Source organism: Haemaphysalis longicornis, unplaced genomic scaffold, assembly GCF_048455015.1.
Source record: "Haemaphysalis longicornis isolate Haplotype H1 unplaced genomic scaffold, Haemaphysalis longicornis Haplotype H1 scaffold_5, whole genome shotgun sequence".
In the NCBI taxonomy this organism is placed as follows: domain Eukaryota; kingdom Metazoa; phylum Arthropoda; class Arachnida; order Ixodida; family Ixodidae; genus Haemaphysalis; species Haemaphysalis longicornis.
The window spans coordinates 49,277,110-49,294,940 of record NW_027526385.1 but is presented as its reverse complement, the minus strand read 5'-3'; the positions used below and the strand labels follow the sequence as shown (position 1 = coordinate 49,294,940).

Here is a 17,831-nt window from a genome sequence, read left to right as displayed (position 1 = left end):
GAACACGGTTAAAACAGTTAAAACTTGTGTAATATTAGCCACATTTCATAACAGGTATCCGCAGCCAACACAATGATTTGTTCTGTGACATCACTGCCGCCTTCACGCCAAATCTTTGTTGCCTAGAAGAAAAGGGTTTGTGCAAGGTATTATTTAAAATGTTCGTAGATGAACGAGTTGCGGGAGACGTGGCGGAGTACTGAAGAGCTCACCGTTTGATGAATCCAACATGTGGGATGAACGTAAGCTTGTCATCAAAGCGCACAAAATGATAAGGGGTGATCTAAATTTGGGCAATAACAAACATTCAACTTAGCCTTGAAAGACAGGGGTTAGTTTAACGCGCGTGCGATAATTTGTTTTCGCTGATGCTATCAGGTTGACTCCTTGCACCGGTGACTTTACCAGTCGACACCTTATTGCAACTGAATACAATCGCGAAGGCATGCAAACTTCTCAAAAATCTTCCGTTGCTGTTGCCCCGATCCTCTGTTTCAACTCCAGGGGCCGAAGAAGCCGCCAGACACCAAACTCTCCTGCTGGAGTAGACACGGCACAGGCCGCATTTTATTGCGGCAGAGGAAGAAGGCCCCTAGGCTCTCTACTTCTGGAGAAATGAAGTGCTTTTTCACTCTCCTTGAATATCTGCACGACATCAGCATGAATAAAAGATAGGGGCACTTTATACAGGCCGCACCATCACTAACAAAAAAAAAAACAAGATAAGGAAGAGAACAGAACCTTGCGGTACACCACTTGAGGCACTCTTAAAACTGATGGCAGTTAACATTGCAGAAAAAGGTCCGCCCGCTCAAAAAACTTTCGAAAAGTTCAAGAAATGAATTTTCTATGTTCTGAAGGGACAGTTTTGTAGTTAGTAAGCTGTGATTCGTGACAACAAAAGGCTTGGGCAGGTCAAATTACACACTTTTGAGCTGTCTTAAGAATGAACATTTTGGACGAGCGTCATAAAAATCGACATTAACAGCAGCCGCAGCAGCACCAACGACAGCAACAAAAATGATAATATACTGCTAATATCACGACAATAGACAACGGCGTCAACTACGTACTATAAACATGTGGAAAAAGCACATGGAACGACCTATTTTACGTTCAGAAAAGCAAAGCGTCTGGGAACTCCCACGCGATTTGCAGTCACTGAGCGTCTAAAAAAACCGACCCAAACTGAGCGTCTAAAAAAACGGGCCCAAAACTTGCACGCAGTCTTGCCTGTTCTTAGTTTCTCTTGCCAGCTGTCTTGTAAAAAAGTCGTGCCTAAGTCATAACGTATCACCGAAGAACCGATGAACGCGTATCGCGATTGCCAGGCGCGTAAAAAAAGCGACTTATGCAGGTAACGAAAGACGCAAAGGTGACGAGGCTGTCGTAAAAGGAGCGTGCCGCAAACAACGAAGTCCCGGGAGGCTAAAAGGTAAATACCTTCGCAAGGTACGAGGAGAGTTGACAGAGGGGGAGAGAAAAGCTGTGATTGGTCGGCGGTGCGTGAAAAAAGGAAAGCTGCGCGCTCTCGCCATCTCTGACACGCGACGCGTGTGTTGTGTTTGTGTCGAGTCCGCGCCAAAGTTGCAGGCCGCTCTCGCGCGACGAGACTCGATCGGTGCGCACCCCGCGAGCGTGTACGTGCCCCCGAGTGCTGACTCCTGCACGGATGTTGCTCCATGGTCACACCCACCGGAAGACGGATGCACCAAACGCCCGGAGATGATGGAATTGCGCAAGACGGCTTCTTAACAACCGCGTGGTGGTAGTTTTGCTCCTCATAGGGTTTGCCTATTTTGTGGGGCTTCCTTCGAAATCGCCGCACAATTTGACTGTTTATCAAGTTCGTCTGTCATCTTGGAAGCCGGAGTTACGCCACTAGCATTTTAAAGCTTCCGTTGCCTCTGCAGCTTCTCGAATGTGCAAGTCATCACTCGCGAGTTACTTGACCACTAGATGACGGTACGACTCGAAAAGACTCTGGACTCTCACCACGGGCAACTCTGAGAAGAAGACTTGCTTCTGCGAGTGTGAGCCTAAAGCGGAAAAATTTGCGGTTTTGAGCGAATGTGTGTTGTGGAAACATGGTTCTCACACAACACCAAGAAGTTCTGCTCAAGAAGGCATGGCAATGAATCGAAAAGAAGCTGATAGATTTTTTGAAAGGCAGAGTCCTATAGATGTTCTTTCTACTGGCAGCCGCGGCTCGTTTCGAAACTTCGGTTTCCACTGAACGTTACTTCATCAACTTCTAAGAAGCACAAATTTCTCCTAGTTTATGATTCCTTCGAGAGATTCACGATTGCATGCTGAGTGGTTAGATTGTGAACTTCTCCGTCTTACAGTGAATTGCACCTTTTTACTCAGGACCGGTTCTCAGTAACTGCGGATGTGCAGTTCGGGTGAATTTCAACTTTACGAAATTGATGCCCAAGACTGTACGCAATAGTGTGAGCCATCCAGTCATCCGTTATTCTTTCTTAAAACATAACTGCTTGGCATTGCCTTTGTGTGATCAATGAGATCATAAAGCAAGCTTCGACATTCTTTTTCTTTCTACGGGAGGTGTGTTGTGTCCTCAAGGCTGAACGGTATTCAAGGTATTCGCATATCACTTCACGTACGCCTGGATGTCTTTTTTACCGGCTATGTAGGTGTGTAGTTCAAATGAGGGAGTTTCCTGTAAAAAGAGTTCCTCACTTAAGTTTCAAGCGCCGTCGAGTGGAATGGTTCCCCCGGTTTTTTGGGCTGACACCTTTAATATTATATAAATAAATTCCGTGAAAATTTTTATTTTATTTATTTGTAGAGAAAATCGCAATACAGAGATAAGTTTGGGCTACTCGGTTCTGATGAATCAAATCACACCCGCAAAAAATAAACGGAGATACTTGTTTTCATAACCATATTTTTATGCGTTCTTTACGGCACCTACTACCTCATTTTTATGTAGGCCTGTACACATTAAGTAGAAGAAAGGAGGGACCCATTTCTTATACAGTTTCGTGGAGCGCTTTATAAAGCCTAATTGGGTCAGGCCAGTTCTCTAGTGAGGCTACCGGTGCGTGTCATCGTGAAGAGCCTGTAAAATTTGACACGCTGCCTTTTGACACGCTGCTTTTGCACGTCGTTTTGTAATTTTATCTCACCAGATTACACATCAAATTCTTCGAAAAGTAAGTTCTCCAAAGCGTACTTCTTGTGCTCCAGTCCTTACGTTTCACGCTTCACCGTGTGAGCTGTTTGAAGTTTCCCGAGAAGGTTCCAACGCGACCTCCTATACTTCACTAAGAGCTCTTCGTTGGAACTATCGTATATAACGTTCGACACCAGCATCTAAAACAAAGGACCGTGATAACTAATCCTGTGGTGATTGTGCGAAAATTTTGGGTTTGCAACCAGAGTGCCTACAGAGCGGGTTCAGCGTTCTACGGTTACCGGAAATGCAAGAGGCGTGTCTGTAGCTCATACTCCCACGACAATGCAACCTGTTTGCATTTATGTAAAACGGGTAATAACTCCATGTTAGTTCAGACGTTCTCAGCGCCGTCAATCGTACCCTCATCCGAAAAAGGCTAACGCCGACATTTCCTTTGCCGCAATTTCCTTTTGTCTGGGGACAGATGTTCCGTGAAAACCTCATCGTCGTCGAGGCGCTTTCCGTTTGTTTAACGCCGAGGCCGCCCTATTCGTCCATTCAAAGGTCTACCGCTAGGCATGTGTGATGGCATACAATGATGTCATCGTGTTTCTGACCAATGGCTTGAAGTTTCACGCCTAGGGGCACTTCAAGCAGCTGCGACAGAACTGATTGATGGACTTAGGTGCGCTCAGGCGGGCTGCTGCTGTATCGCTGGTTCTGACTACATCTTGACATTAGGGGAATCTGGCCAGCTGCGCCTGCAGCAATTTATGGCTTAGACCCTGCGGAAACACCTTCACTTGTCTTCAGACATGTATCGCGTCATTGTTTGACCCTCTAGCAGTTGGTATTAGCATCAGGCCCACGTATCGACGCCACCGCACTCGCCACTTAACGGAACATTCAGGGTGCACTTCGTTTGAGCTGTACACCTGACACCACCAGAAGCCATTCCTGAGGAATGCCTAAAATCAAGTGGGACCTTCGAGGGCTTGGGGTGTGGTAAAGGACTAACGTGCGTCCTTGTTAGCCCCCTGGGCTGAAGCTTCAATCTGTCCGTGTGGTTGATGCTGAAGACGTGCGCGTAGCGGCGCTAAATGAGAACTATCTCCGGCAACCTCAAACTCCATAGACACCGGTTGAAGCATAAAAAGGACAGCAATGATGGCATTACGTTGATATAAGCTGCCGAGTTCGCCGATGCCGCGGGCGTTTCGAAGGCGTAATTTCCACAAACTGAACCGCCTTGTATTCCGTGCTGCTTCCCCTGAACCTATAAGTGGACTGAGCCCGTGACACAAAGGTTACATATCAAGTCGCGCTTTATCTGCACTCTTATCCTGCACCGCCCGCACAGCGTTATCGATCTGCTTCCAGAGGCGGCAGCAGAACTGCGGACCTGGCTTCCATTCGTAGTTCAGTTATTCGCTTGTGTCTTGACTTCTGCAAAGTCCTCGTTGTGAGTGGATCCGCGGAAAGGAACATGCTGCACTGAACCGTCACACGAACCGTGCAACGTATTTGTTCTGTGTGGCAGACTGATAAGCTTGAAGATACCCTCCTGTCGAAGTCCGTCTGACAGAAGTGCCGAGTGAGCGGTCTGCGCTCAGCTGTACGACAACGGATGTGCTGCCAAGTCAAGTGTTGTTCAGGTGAATAACAACGCGCACAGCAAGAGAAGATCGCACAGGAAAGACTAATCCCCCCCTCCTACTACGTTTATCTGTATCCAGTTTTCACAGCAGGAAGATCACATTTGCGAGGAGTACAATGCCAAGTTGTAAGTATACGCACGAATGTTTTCACTTCTCTGCTGTCGGCCAGCTGTTGATAGTCTCATAGCGCTGTGCACTGTCTTTGTTGTCATTCTTGCACCCTTCCGCACCTGCACAATAGTGTTGTTATATATATATATATATATATATATATATATATATATATATATATATATATATATATATATATATATATATATATATATATATATACCACCCTCAAGCGTCAGATACAGTTGTAGTAAATATAAATACCCCAGAAAGTGAAGCAGAACACAGTCGCCCAGATAGCCGAATTGGTAAGGCATTCGAGATCTAATCGAAAGGCGTGGGTTCGGTCCCCACTCTGGGCGCGTGTTTCTCTTTCTTTCTTTCTCACGTAATTAATAAAAATTAATAATAATGTAACGTCACTAACGTTAGAAAAATAGTCTAACCTTTGCCTATGCCTTCTTTGGCGTTGTAGACTGCCGGCATTTCTTTCTGTACATATATATATATATATATATATATATATATATATATATATATATATATATATATATATATATATATATATATTAAACGACCAGATTTAGGGGAAATCCACAAGGTGGAGTAAGTTTCTGTGAAGGAAAGTTTGACATCCACCTAAATGCAGCCATACGGCTACAAAGGAAAGCTATACAGCTTTCTCAGAAACTTCGCAGTTGAAGAAAAATTCGTCCTGGTCCAGGATTCGAACCCGGGACCACTGCTTAACCGGAGCAGTCGCTCCGGTTAAGCAGTGAGCTAACCAGAAGGCTAGTCGTTTGTAGCGCGAAAGCGAATTGATCAACAACTCGAAGTGAAGGACAGGTGATGAGTTGTTGATCACCTGTCCTTCACTTCGAGTTGTTGATCAATTCGCTTTCGCGCTACAAAAGACTAGCCTCCTGGTTAGCTCAGTTGGTAGAGCGACTGCTCCGGTTAAGCAGTGGTCCCGGGTTCGAATCCTGGACCAGGACGAATTTTTCTTCAACTGCGAAGTTTCTGAGAAAGCTGTATAGCTTTCCTTTGTAGCCGTATGGCTGCATTTAGGTGGATGTCAAACTTTCCTTCACACACACACACACACACACACACACATATATATATTACACCTCTTGCTTGATGCATAAGGTTTCCATATGTCACAGCATTAAAGTTCTGTTATGCGTTATTTTGTTGCGAAAATTGTTCAATATAATTCGTTCTAGTGTTTTCGGCTGCAAAAGCACAGAAAATGTTTTTAGGGCTAGAGATGCAATTATTTCTAACGAAACGTGTTGCCAGCAATAACGGGCAGTTAAGGCATCACTAATGTCTTATTTCTACTTCTGAACATTCGTTTAAAAGCCATTTCGCCCGTTCATGCGTTTTCAGCCGAGAAAATTGCATATCACAGTGGCGTGAAGACAGACTCATTCTTAGCGGTTCATTGGGGATTGGGGGAGATAAAATACAAAAGAGATTGCAAGACAAAATCAAGCATGCTTTACTCATTCAGCATTATGCTGTTGCCGTTGAGGTCGCCGCGAGTTTGGAGTGTTTCGAGCGGTTTCTGAGAAGAAGCGTGCATTACGCGAGACGGCGGCCATAAAGCCCCGAGTGAAATCGCTATTGCACGACGCGATAACGCATGTAGGCAATACGGCGGAACAGTGCCATACTTCCTGCACCTTACGTCAGGTGTTCGCACGGTAGAAGATAAAACGAGACCAACCCTTCTGAACGCCATAAAAATAGTGCTGAACGCGAGAAAGAACAGCAAGCCCAAAGGGATAGGTCCGGCTGTTAAGTATACCTAACCGGGTATACTTGGGCTTGGCGGGGCGTCGTTTGAAATTCGAGAAGCGCAGAGTCAAATGTGTTTTGAGAGGAGGTTGAGAGCAATGGATCAACGTAGGTGGGCAGCTAAGGTTTTTAGGTACTTACACTTGAAAAGCGTGGATACGCAGTGGGTAAAGAAGACTAGAAGGCTAACGATGAAATACGGAAAGAAAAGTGGAGAATCCAAAACAGCCAAGGTAACCAAGTTAGCCTTGAAACAGAAAAATTTATCTCCGAATAATGGCACATAGTAGCTATGAGAAGATATAACCATGATAATAACCAGGTAAAGCTTGTGACAATCACAGACGCTTTGAATTGTAGTTATTTTAATAATGTCAGCCGCGTGGCATGAGATGCTTTTTTGAGAAGTTCAGTTTATTTTTCGTAATAAACATTACATAAGGTAATCAGAAAAAAAGCCGGCAACAGCTTGACGGGCCCTGATTACCCTTGAGCAGTTTCGGAAAACAGGGCTGTAGGCATGTTGGCAGTAAACGCCAGTAATGGAAAATATGAAACAATATGAAAGATAAAACAAAATGGTTACACTTCTGTCTCAACTAAAATTGGGCGCTAATTTCTGAATGAAATGTCGGGTAGGTCAATGTTAGCATTACGCAAGTCATTTAGCATATTAGAGACAGTATTTGACATTCGTTTTCCATTGTACGACACCTGGAGACCTTCCATAATTCAGGGTGGCGGGTATTATAAAAGTACGACGTTTCTGTTAAATTCGCTAGCTTTTTATGGGCTTGTTTAGCTCCACTTTAGAAAAACGGTAAAGCTTATTTCGATACAAATTATCGATCCTTATGACATTGGTGTTCATAAATAGTTATCTGGGGTGAGCAAGGTTGATAGGGGCGCACCGGGCAAGCCGCCAAAAATTCACGTGCAACTCCCATTCTGATCTCGCTATAGTTTATGATTGCGCTTTTGATTTCGCGGCAAGAATTTGTCGACGCTTTCTGCCGTTTCCATTGATTGCAGCTGTATGACATAAGTGTGCAGTGACGTCACATCCCCACCCTACTCCCCTTCCGCGGATTCAGGTGGCGTCGTGCCATATCATCCAGTACGCGGTTTCGACACTGATTGTAATATGTGATAACGAGGCTCGGAATGCTACATTGACTACGGCTGACGGTGACATCGAGACAAAGAGTGTAACGTGGCGTATAGTTTGTCGTGGCACGCATGCGGCTGGAGCTTTCTATACGGCTGAATGTCCACCACGGCGGAGAGTCCAATTATGGTTGAAGTTAGCAGTGTATCGATGCCAGAGAAGTAGGAAAATACGTGGACCAGGACAAACCAATTTACATGGCAATCACAGATTAAAAAAAGGCGTTTGATTCAGTAGACAACGCATTGATGGAATCGGTGCTAGGCCAGGGAGTAGAGGAGACGCACATGAAGCTCTTGGAGGACATACAATAAACCAATGGTCACGACAGTCTTTCAGTAAAAGTGTCGGAAGATTCTATCAGGAATAATGTCATACAAGGAAGCACCATAGTACCAAAATTGTTTGCAGCATGTCTAGAGGGGGTATATAAAAAAATTCACGCATCTCCACGAAGGGAATCATGACGAGTGGGCGAAGCACTAGGGATCGTTCTTACCGTAAATCAGCCGTGGCATTGCCCACTCGCGCATGTAAATGAGTGACAATGCGTCTGGACAGTATATACAATTCCATCCAACCCAATCCGATACAATTCAATGTAATCTAATCCTATCCAACCCAATTCATTTCAATCCAATCCAATTCAATACAATGCTCCTCGCGCATGCGCAACACTGTACACGGATGCCAAGCCCCGGACAGAGCGACGTCCTAAGGTACTTCGCCCGTAAAAGCTTTATTTGGAGAACTAGGGGACAAGAGTAAATAGAGGTTGTCTGAGCTACTTTACATCAGTGTATGACGCAGTTCTGTTAAATGGAAGAGAAAATGTCTGCAAAAAGTGCCCAAGAGACTGTAATTAGAGAGCCTAGCGTTTACACAGGGTGGCAGGCGCATAGGAACACGTCGAATGTGACGTTAAAGGGTCATTCCACGCCAAACGTCCCAGACGCTGCAGTCGACCATCTCTGGTTACGCTGTAAAAAACCGTGGTCGATCACTTCAGTACATCATTCATTCTCATAAATGATTTTTTTGAGGAATGGATTGGATTGAGACGCGTTTATGGAGCATAGAAAGTTTTCTGCTGTCTCTTACAGAGTTTGGAATACCGAAGCGGTGACGAAGACCTCAGTTTCAAACAAAATTTGCAGGAAGGAAACAATATATGGAGCGCGTTAAAAAAATCCAGCTGATAGAATAAGAACCACGCTGCCTTGCTAGCAATGCACTTACAGCGCCTAGTGTGTATCACTGTGCGCTTCGCGGTGAAGCAACGCGGCATTTCTGAGGCACATTTTGACATTCTTTACAGCTGTCACAGTTTTTTAGAGAAAATGAAGCTGCATAATTTGTTTATATATGTCACGCTAATTGCGGGAAAAAATATGTGAGTTGAGAAGCGAGAAGTGTCAGAGCGGTTTAACTTTGTAGAATTGCTCATTTAGGCTCTTATAGGAGTGCGTGTCGTTCCATTTAAAAATAAAGGCTTGAGCTCATTTGAAAGGGTGTACAAAAATTATAAGGTTTTAAAAGTTTATTCAGAGTACTTTTTGTTTTAGCAAGAACATATTTTTTATGTTGAGAGGCCGAGGCCTCAGTCGGCGGGGCGTAAGTGCGCTTCAATGCACCGAAACTGCCTCCGCGGCAGCTGAGAGATGCGGCTGTCGCGCATGTCGAAAGACCGCATGTTCGTCGGGTTCTAAGGATATTGCCCGCTTGGTAAAAGTAATTTCAGGTATTTTCCCGCCTACTGCGGTGCCGCAGACGGAGTGAGCCAGTAAAAGCAAAAGCGAGAAAGACCTTGAAGAATGGCGTCACCTGTCAATTATTGCGGTGGTGAATGCCCCAGGCTTCGACCAAACTACAGAAGAACTAATGACAGCAATTGTGCGCAACATAGACAATGAAAACTACATGCGAAGGTGCTGTCCGGCCTGTCCAGCAAAGATGCCTTTCTGGGAATTCTGGAGAGCGCGTTAGATACGGACAAAGTCGATGACTTCGATGCTAAGCATCGAATTGCATATACTTGTTGCAAACTTGAAAGAATAATTTTAAGACTTACCGAATTTCGAAAAAGTTTTCAAACTCAATAGAACAGCTCAAGCTGCATCAAAGCATCCGAGAGAGCTGAAAAGGAGCTTAAACGAAGATGAGATGATTCTCCTTTTTGAATTCGCAGATAAAGCTTTACTGTGCACAAGCCCCTCAATCGTACCACCGGGTAAACACCCAAGCCACAATATGCTACTTTGTGGCGTACCATAGTTCAGAAGAAATTGGTGCTCTTTGTTTGAGATCGCTCGCCGTCATTTCGTGCTGTCTTTGCCTCACGGCAGGGGACGTGGCTACTTTTCAAGCTGAGGTGTTAAACGTCCGGATACACGAAATGCCATGAGGATTGCGCGGAACGACGACACTGAGAGGAGACAACAGACGAGCGCTCGTCCTGTTGTCTTCTCTTTGTGTTGTCGGATCGTTCCGCGTAATACTCATGGCGTTTCAAGTATCAGACCAACTAGCCCGTCAACAAATCTTGCTGAAGTCTTGATACACGAATTATCTTTCACCCGTAAAATTTCCCACTTTTTAGATGGTGCGTCAGCACAGTACAACAACAACGAAAAATTTTGAATCTCTGTTACAATGAAAATGACTTCAAATAAGCAGCTGAGTGGAACTTTGCAACGTCACATAGAAAGAGCGCTTGCAACGGGGTTGCGGCGCCGAGAAGCAATTTAAAGCCAGGGCCAGTTTAAGAGACGTTAACAGGGGCAAATACCTATGCCATACGAGGTTTTCACATGGGCGGAAGAGAGGACCAAAAGTATAACCCTGCGGAAAAAAGACCACCTCTCAAGAAGGGTTTGAATCGAGAATTCCCTCGAAGTGCACGCGAACCTTTCAACCTTTCAACCTAGACTATCTAAGGGTAAAAGCACCAACATCGACGACTACGGTGAAAATTACAACCTTCGAAATGCACCAAGGCCACGCTGGCAACCTGTGTTCCACAACACCTCTCCGACCAGCATGATCGCAGCATGCGGAAGTGATTGAAGAGCTCGTATAGCTGATCTCCCGCCAATTACACCCTCCCGAAGTCAAGTACCAGCCAGTCGCACTCTTATAAAGCAGCTATCCACTTTGAAAAGTCAAAGCGTGTGAGACGGGTGCATCTCTCCGCTTCTGCGGAGAATGGTCTGCTGCATTGAAGCGCACTTACGGCCCGCCGACTAAGGCCTTCGTGGCCACTCTACATGAAAAAAAAAACATTTTTTCGCTTAAAACAAAAAGTACGCCGACTAAACACTCACAAATAAGTGCCTTTTATACACTATTCCAAATGAGCCCAAGCTTATATTTTTACACGGACCACCAAGCGCTGCTATGAGCGCCCGAACTGAGCAATTTTGCAAACTTTTCAAATTTGATGTGTTAACCGCTCTGAAATTACTCGCTTCCCGACTCACTTATTTTTTCTCGCACTTGCCGTCAGCAATATAAAGAAATTGTGCAGCTGGATTGTCTCTGAAAAAGTTGTAACAGCTGCAAAAAATATCTAAATGTGGACCAGAAACGGCGCTTAGCTTCACCGCAAAGCCAACTAGCAGCTTGTCAGTGCATTGTAGCAAGGCAGCGCTGTTATTTTTCTTTCTGGCGGATTTTTGTACCTTGCTGCGTGTATTATTTTATTTTAGAGAATTTTTTTCAGAACCTAGGTTTTCGTCACCGCCGCGATATTCAAAATGCTGTGAGAGACAAAAGTGTTCCCCCGCGTGGCTTACTGTACAAGGATGGCCATCCACAGCTCATTCACTTTTTTTCCCCATTCCCGATCCCCTGTATTTCAATAAACGTTTTTCATCATCATTATCCTAACCTCCGAAAATCGGTTACGAGAACGAATCATGTAGCGAAGTGATCAACTATGATTTTTAAAGCGCAATCTGAGATGGTCGAAGGCAGCGTCTACGACATCTGGTGTGGAATGACCCTAAAGAGACTTGCAAAAAAGTTTTCCCTCCTGCTTGATAATAAGAGATTTGAAGAGGTGGCTGAAAATAACTATACTGGACAAGGTCTTAGCATCGATCCAAACAACAATGGAGTCTGGCGAAGAATTAGTATGGGCTGAGGTCAATTCGGCGAGCAATCTGAAACATTCTACAATAGGCTGCCTTTGCCACAAAATGAAAATGTATGCAACTAATCGGCTTTCCCGGGGACTACCCATGAACAGAAACTCAGAAGCTTGAAAGAAAGCTTATAGTGAGCCAACGAGCTACGGAAACAAGAATTTGTGAAGTAACGCTTAGATTTAGTAACAAGCGTTTGGAATCAGGGTATCTTGAATTGGGAACGTCTTTCAATCGGGAGGAAGACATCCTAGCTGTAATTAGGAGAAAGGCGTTGGGTTGGACATGTGAGGCGCAAAATCGGAAGTTGGTGGAGCACCAGGATAATTGATTGTGTTAACGCGATACGGGACCAGAGGGGAGGGAAGGCAGATCATTCAATGGAGGGAGAGGATAAGAAAATTTGACGCGGAAGAATGAATTCTAAAAGTGGAGTAGTGGAGCAGTTGGAAGACCGGGGGAGTTTGGACCGATAGTGGACAAAAAATAGGTTGACGCTGCTTCTGGTGATCATTATGTATGTATGTATGTATGTATGTATGTATGTATGTATGTATGTATGTATGTATGTATGTATGTATGTATGTATGTATGTATGTATGTATGTATGTATGTATGTATGTATGTATGTATGTATGTATGTATGCATGTATGTATGTATGTATGTATGTATGTATGTATGTATGTATGTATGAATGCATGAATGCATGTATGCATGTATGCATGTATGTATCTATGTATGCGTATGTGTGTATATATGACTACCGGGTCCGCAGTATGCTGGGTAGCAGAGTGGATCACTGTGGTCATTGCAGAGTAGCTAAGGGGCCAATTCTTCTATACGCGTAAGCGCTAGATGCCGTAGGTAAAAGAAAACGTCTTCAGAAGCGGCGCAGAGTGGTTAGCGGCATTAAAAGCGGGGCAATAATTTGCACGTGCCACGGGCTGTATGTGAAGGCGAGACACTTCCGCCCATTTTTCAAGGCCGCCTCTGTCGCCTCTCTTCTACCAGAGACAACTCAACTTACGCAGTGTGCTACGAATGCTGGGCGCGTTGTGAAAAGACTGGCAGTCTGTAATAGCTGCTCGACCCCGGCTGGAAAGATCACGCGTCATTTCTTTCGTTTTTTTTTTCTGGCGACGACAAATAAATACGGGGAACAAATGGCCCATGAAGTGTGCAGGAACGAAGTCTGCGCTTGGGCTTGATTTAAATGAAGTTCGCTTTTTATTTGCTCCCGCGTACGAGGCGCAGGTGGTGCGAGAACTGCGGCTTGCTTGGGAGAAAGTTTAATTTGTTCGGTCCTCGAGTGCTACTGCATCGTCGGCAGAGTGAACGGAACAATGTGGACGCCGTGGCAAAGGAAATGATGGTTTGCGTTTCTGTCAGCACGCTTCTTTTATGATTATACCGCCTAGGGTTTAGGAAGATTTTACGACCATTTCTTGAGAGCCAGTTTTCTCATACGGCGTACAGAGGGCCATTATTTGAACCCTGCATCCTAAGCTATCCGGACTTGCCGAATTGTCCGTGCCATGAGGCATATAAGGATTTCGCCTTCGTGAACAACCATAATAATAGGGGTCGTTCCCATCAGAGGCGCGATTGCTAAGTAAATCTGACTAGCTACTATATCCTACGAAAGAACGCCGGAAGAATCAGTTCAATTAGTCGATAGTAAAATAATCAGAAATGGTGGATTGGCGAAGGTTTGAAGAAATGTTAAAGAGGCCATGAAGACAAAAGAAATTAAGTTCAGTTTAAAGCAACTAGCCTTTCGTAACTCGCTCAGCTTTATTACAGTCATAAAAAACGCTTTTTAACAAACTAACGCGAGAATATTGAAGGATCTTAATTTCACGTTGCAGTGACGAAATATGGGCCGGAGTGACGTCACATGGGCCTGCAATAAAACAGTTATGAGTGTTCACCGCACGTTAGTTTTCAAGTGATACCACCAAACGGAACCAGAGGCCATATTACAATCGTCCAGTCATGTTTCTTGGCGGTGACTTTTGTCGGCGGCCGCCATTCGCACAAACAAGATTTTGTGACGTCATAAAAACAGCCGGAAGTGACTACGCAGTAGCCGCTGCTTCATACATTATCATTATTATCTTGATTATATTTGGAAGTATGCAATAAGATGGGTATCATTGTTATCAGGACAAAGCGGTCTCTTAATGAACCAAAGTGCATTTTGTTTTAGAAACAACCATTTGTGGCTTCGTGCGTTCATGACAGCCCACGACAAGTTGGCCTGTCGAGAGCCCTGCGCTATCGTAGCTGGTGCTTTTACGACGCGGAGGAAGATGCTTCAGGTAGCACGTAACCCATTTGCGCAGGTAAATCTCAAAAGTGGCTGCCTACAGATCTACCCACTCTCTCGATCCTTCAGGAACCTGCAACGCTCTTTAAAACTTGACACCCTACGCACAGAAAGCTTTTGCCGTCAAAGTTAACTCTGGGACAGAGCTCTGCAGAACTTTCGAATAATTGTAGGCGTGCAATGGCCGGAAGCAGTCGCTGAGGAATAGCGCGAGTGAGAGTTTGACTGTGGTAGTGCGATAAGTGAGAATGAGAGCAGTAGAAGTAGTGCGAGCACGAGTATTGTGTGTGAATGTGTGTGTGTGAGCATGTGTGTGTTGTTGTTCTTGCACCAACGGCAACTTCATGACGTCTTCGAGCGCACGTGGTGTGGGAGACCAGACAGCCAGACATGGCCTTGAAACCATGATTTGTAGCCAAAGAATCCCGCGGACTGATATGTACTGAGCACGCTTTCACTTGTTGCCCTTCTGTGGAATTGGAAGCCGAGTTACCACCTACAGACCATACCATATATGCTAGTTTCAGCCAGGCTTTAAGAAGGTTTTTCAGTGCTTCAAGCTGCCAAGGTATAGAGTGCGCTCCTACGACAGCCCCGCCGGTCTTGGTGCGCGCTTATAGTTTCATTTTTACAAACTCTTACTTTCCTGAATGATTTCCACATGGTGTACCACACTTCTGGGCAATATTGGTGCTCAACAACGAAAACGACTGCAAGCGCCCTTGTAAATACGCCAGTAGGCGTTGGGAAGCATGTTAATGATACCTCAGGAAGGTTTGAGGAGCAGCTGATTGACAGGCAGCGACGGGAACACGAAGTCGCGCTGTCCATATTATGAAAAACACCCGATTTCAGCGTCACGACATTCATAACTTACTATACGCGGGGTAATCTTCGGGCATCTCATTTGCGGACATGTCAATTGTGAAGATACGACCGTCACGCCTTCGCGATTTTGTCATCTGTTTTACGCGAAGAGCTCCAACGTCGGTGAAAATCGCTGGCGTATGTACAGTCAGCAAGTAACTAAATGAAATCTAAGGGAAAAGTATTGTATTTAGGAACACAGATCTTAAGGTTTCAATTTACAGAAGTGATAGATGGCCATGGTTTCTGTACAGATCGCAAGGGAGACATCGGCAATACCACGTGAAAAAGACGAAGTCGGAGAGTGGCCCACACCTCCATGTCCACCAACATATATGATGCACATGCTGTCGTGTAGCAGTAGTGCGTGTGCAAATATGGCTGACACTCATCAAAATCTATATCTCATCATCTACCATGGTTCGTGCCACATTCGTCCTGCTGCCACGTAACAACATGAACGAGCCGTTCCACTAGTTGTTACGAATCAAAATGAACGAAACCAGTTCGAACTTCAATTCATAATTCAAAGGTGTTTCGTTTATATTACCGGCTATATTTGGTAATGACGGCAAGTAAGCAGCGTCTGCACACGTTCCTTATAACCCGTACTGCTCGCGAGAAAGCAGCCTTCTCGAAAGCGACAGGGGATTAGGTAACGCTCACTACAGCCCGCCTCCAACCCACACCGTCACGATTCTCATCATGCACTCGGAAGCCGCTTCGTTAGGCTTACGATTCTGCCGCGTCGCAATTCTTGCAACAAAAGGTATACCGGGAGCGGCTGCGACAAGGGGGCGTTAACGAATGCCCTCTTTAGCGCACTCGGTCACCGGAAACGAAGTAACCAGCTGGCTGGCAAAAGACGTGCAATTAGCGCCGGAACTTCCATGCAGGAAATGGTCTATGCTGGAACGTGCCATCGACAACCGTTTTCTTAAGAAATGCGGGCACGTGAGGCCCCTGCGGGGATTAAGCGCTCGCGGTTCGCTAATGCCCTGACATTGGCAGGACATGGTTGCAGATGGCGTGCACCTCTCGTAGCACCGTAACAACAGCGAAGGAAACAACGGGCGCAAATGGGCGTAACGACGCAACGGGCGCCGACACGCATTGTGCGATTCGCCGACGTCTGTCTGTTCGTGAACCATTGTCCTTGTGCGCAGGAAATCGCGGCCGCGCAGCAACAGCCTTGGTGAATACACTGGGTATGGTGAGATCAATCGCTGTTCATTTGGCTGCTCGTACATGAGGGAGAAATTTTCATGTCATGAAAAGGTTAGCTCAATCCCATTTGGAGGACCAATGCCACTAATCCTTAAAATCTTACTGCGGCGAAGAACGTCGAAAAATAAAATTACAGATTATAAAGTTCACAAATGAAGATCATATTCTCATGGCAACAAGTTCACAAGCCAGCAGGACACAACGTTGATACAATGAAGATTTTAATGGAGAAAATGCACCGAAAGAGGCTGGTCTCCGGTTGGATAAACAGGATGACTACGGCTGGTAGGTGCTCGACAACACTTTCTGCGAGAAGGCGTTTGCGCGAAACTGCACTTCGTGACTTCCTTTAAACCTGCCCTCCCACTGGACCACTCCGCTTGCTTTCCTAGCTAGCTTTGATTTTCATATCCGTTTCTTCCCGTGCTCTCGTCGTACCCCAATTTATTCTCCTTCTTCATTCTTCTACGTCCCCTTTCATATGCCGCTCTCCATAAAAACTAAGTTAAAAGATCCAAAATGTATAGGAAGTATACACAAAGTCTATGCACCTATAATATTGTGGCAGCAAGTTAGAGGCATAAAGTACAAGACACTCAAAAGCGATCATAAAGGAGGCCTACGAGCTGCTTCAAACACACACGTGCAAAATATTGTGCGTTCCATACATATATATATTTAGGCAGCGCTGTCTGAAAGGGGTATACCTGAGTAGATAAGATTTTAATGGAGTTTCTATGTTTCCAGCGTGCTGATCAGAAATAAAGGGTACGTCTGCACCGGCTTTTTTTCGATAGTACTTTAAAGATGCCATACATTCGATAGACGAGGGATGATGAGCCCATACAAACTCTAAATCGGCTTTCCCGGTCGTTTGAAACATTAAACCAGTTGGATGTGCCCTGATGCAGGTGTGCCCTGATGCAGAGCCATAAAATTCAATGGCTGAAATATCGTCGTTTTTTTCCGACATCAAATGAACGACGCTATTTCCGGCGTAACTTTCACAGCTCCTTTCGTCGCTACGTCGGCGCCTGCGACATGTGCCCACTTCGCTGCCGCTTAGCCTTGTTCGGCCTCTGCATATATTATAATCAGACAATTCTTGCAGGTTGATTTAGACCCGCTCAGCCCGTTCCTTCAGGCTACACGAGGAAATAAGTGGATGGCTTGTCGCCACTGATTATGCGACACGCCGCAGAGTCACGCATGACCTTCCTGCCAGCTGCACCTCAACGTCGCAGATTTTCTTTTGCTTGACCCCATTTCGTTACGCCTGACCAGCTGTTGAGAAATATGGCCCACGATTTTCTCTTCCGGGATGTCAAAGATACCTTTCCATCGTGCGGGACGTAACACGAGATTCCCATTGACTGCCTT

General features: G+C 45.3%; 1 protein-coding gene across 1 annotated transcript in view; it reads left to right on the top strand.

Moving 5' to 3' along the window:
• Window positions 1-1,543: 1,543 nt before the first annotated feature.
• LOC144138199 (UDP-GlcNAc:betaGal beta-1,3-N-acetylglucosaminyltransferase 7-like) overlaps window positions 1,544-17,831 on the top strand; it is a 36,922-nt gene continuing 20,634 nt past the window's right edge. The window contains exon 1 of the mRNA XM_077670374.1: window positions 1,544-4,925. Coding sequence (XP_077526500.1) covers window positions 4,916-4,925 — 10 coding nt within the window. The 5' untranslated portion in view covers window positions 1,544-4,915. The remainder of the gene's footprint in view (window positions 4,926-17,831) is intronic.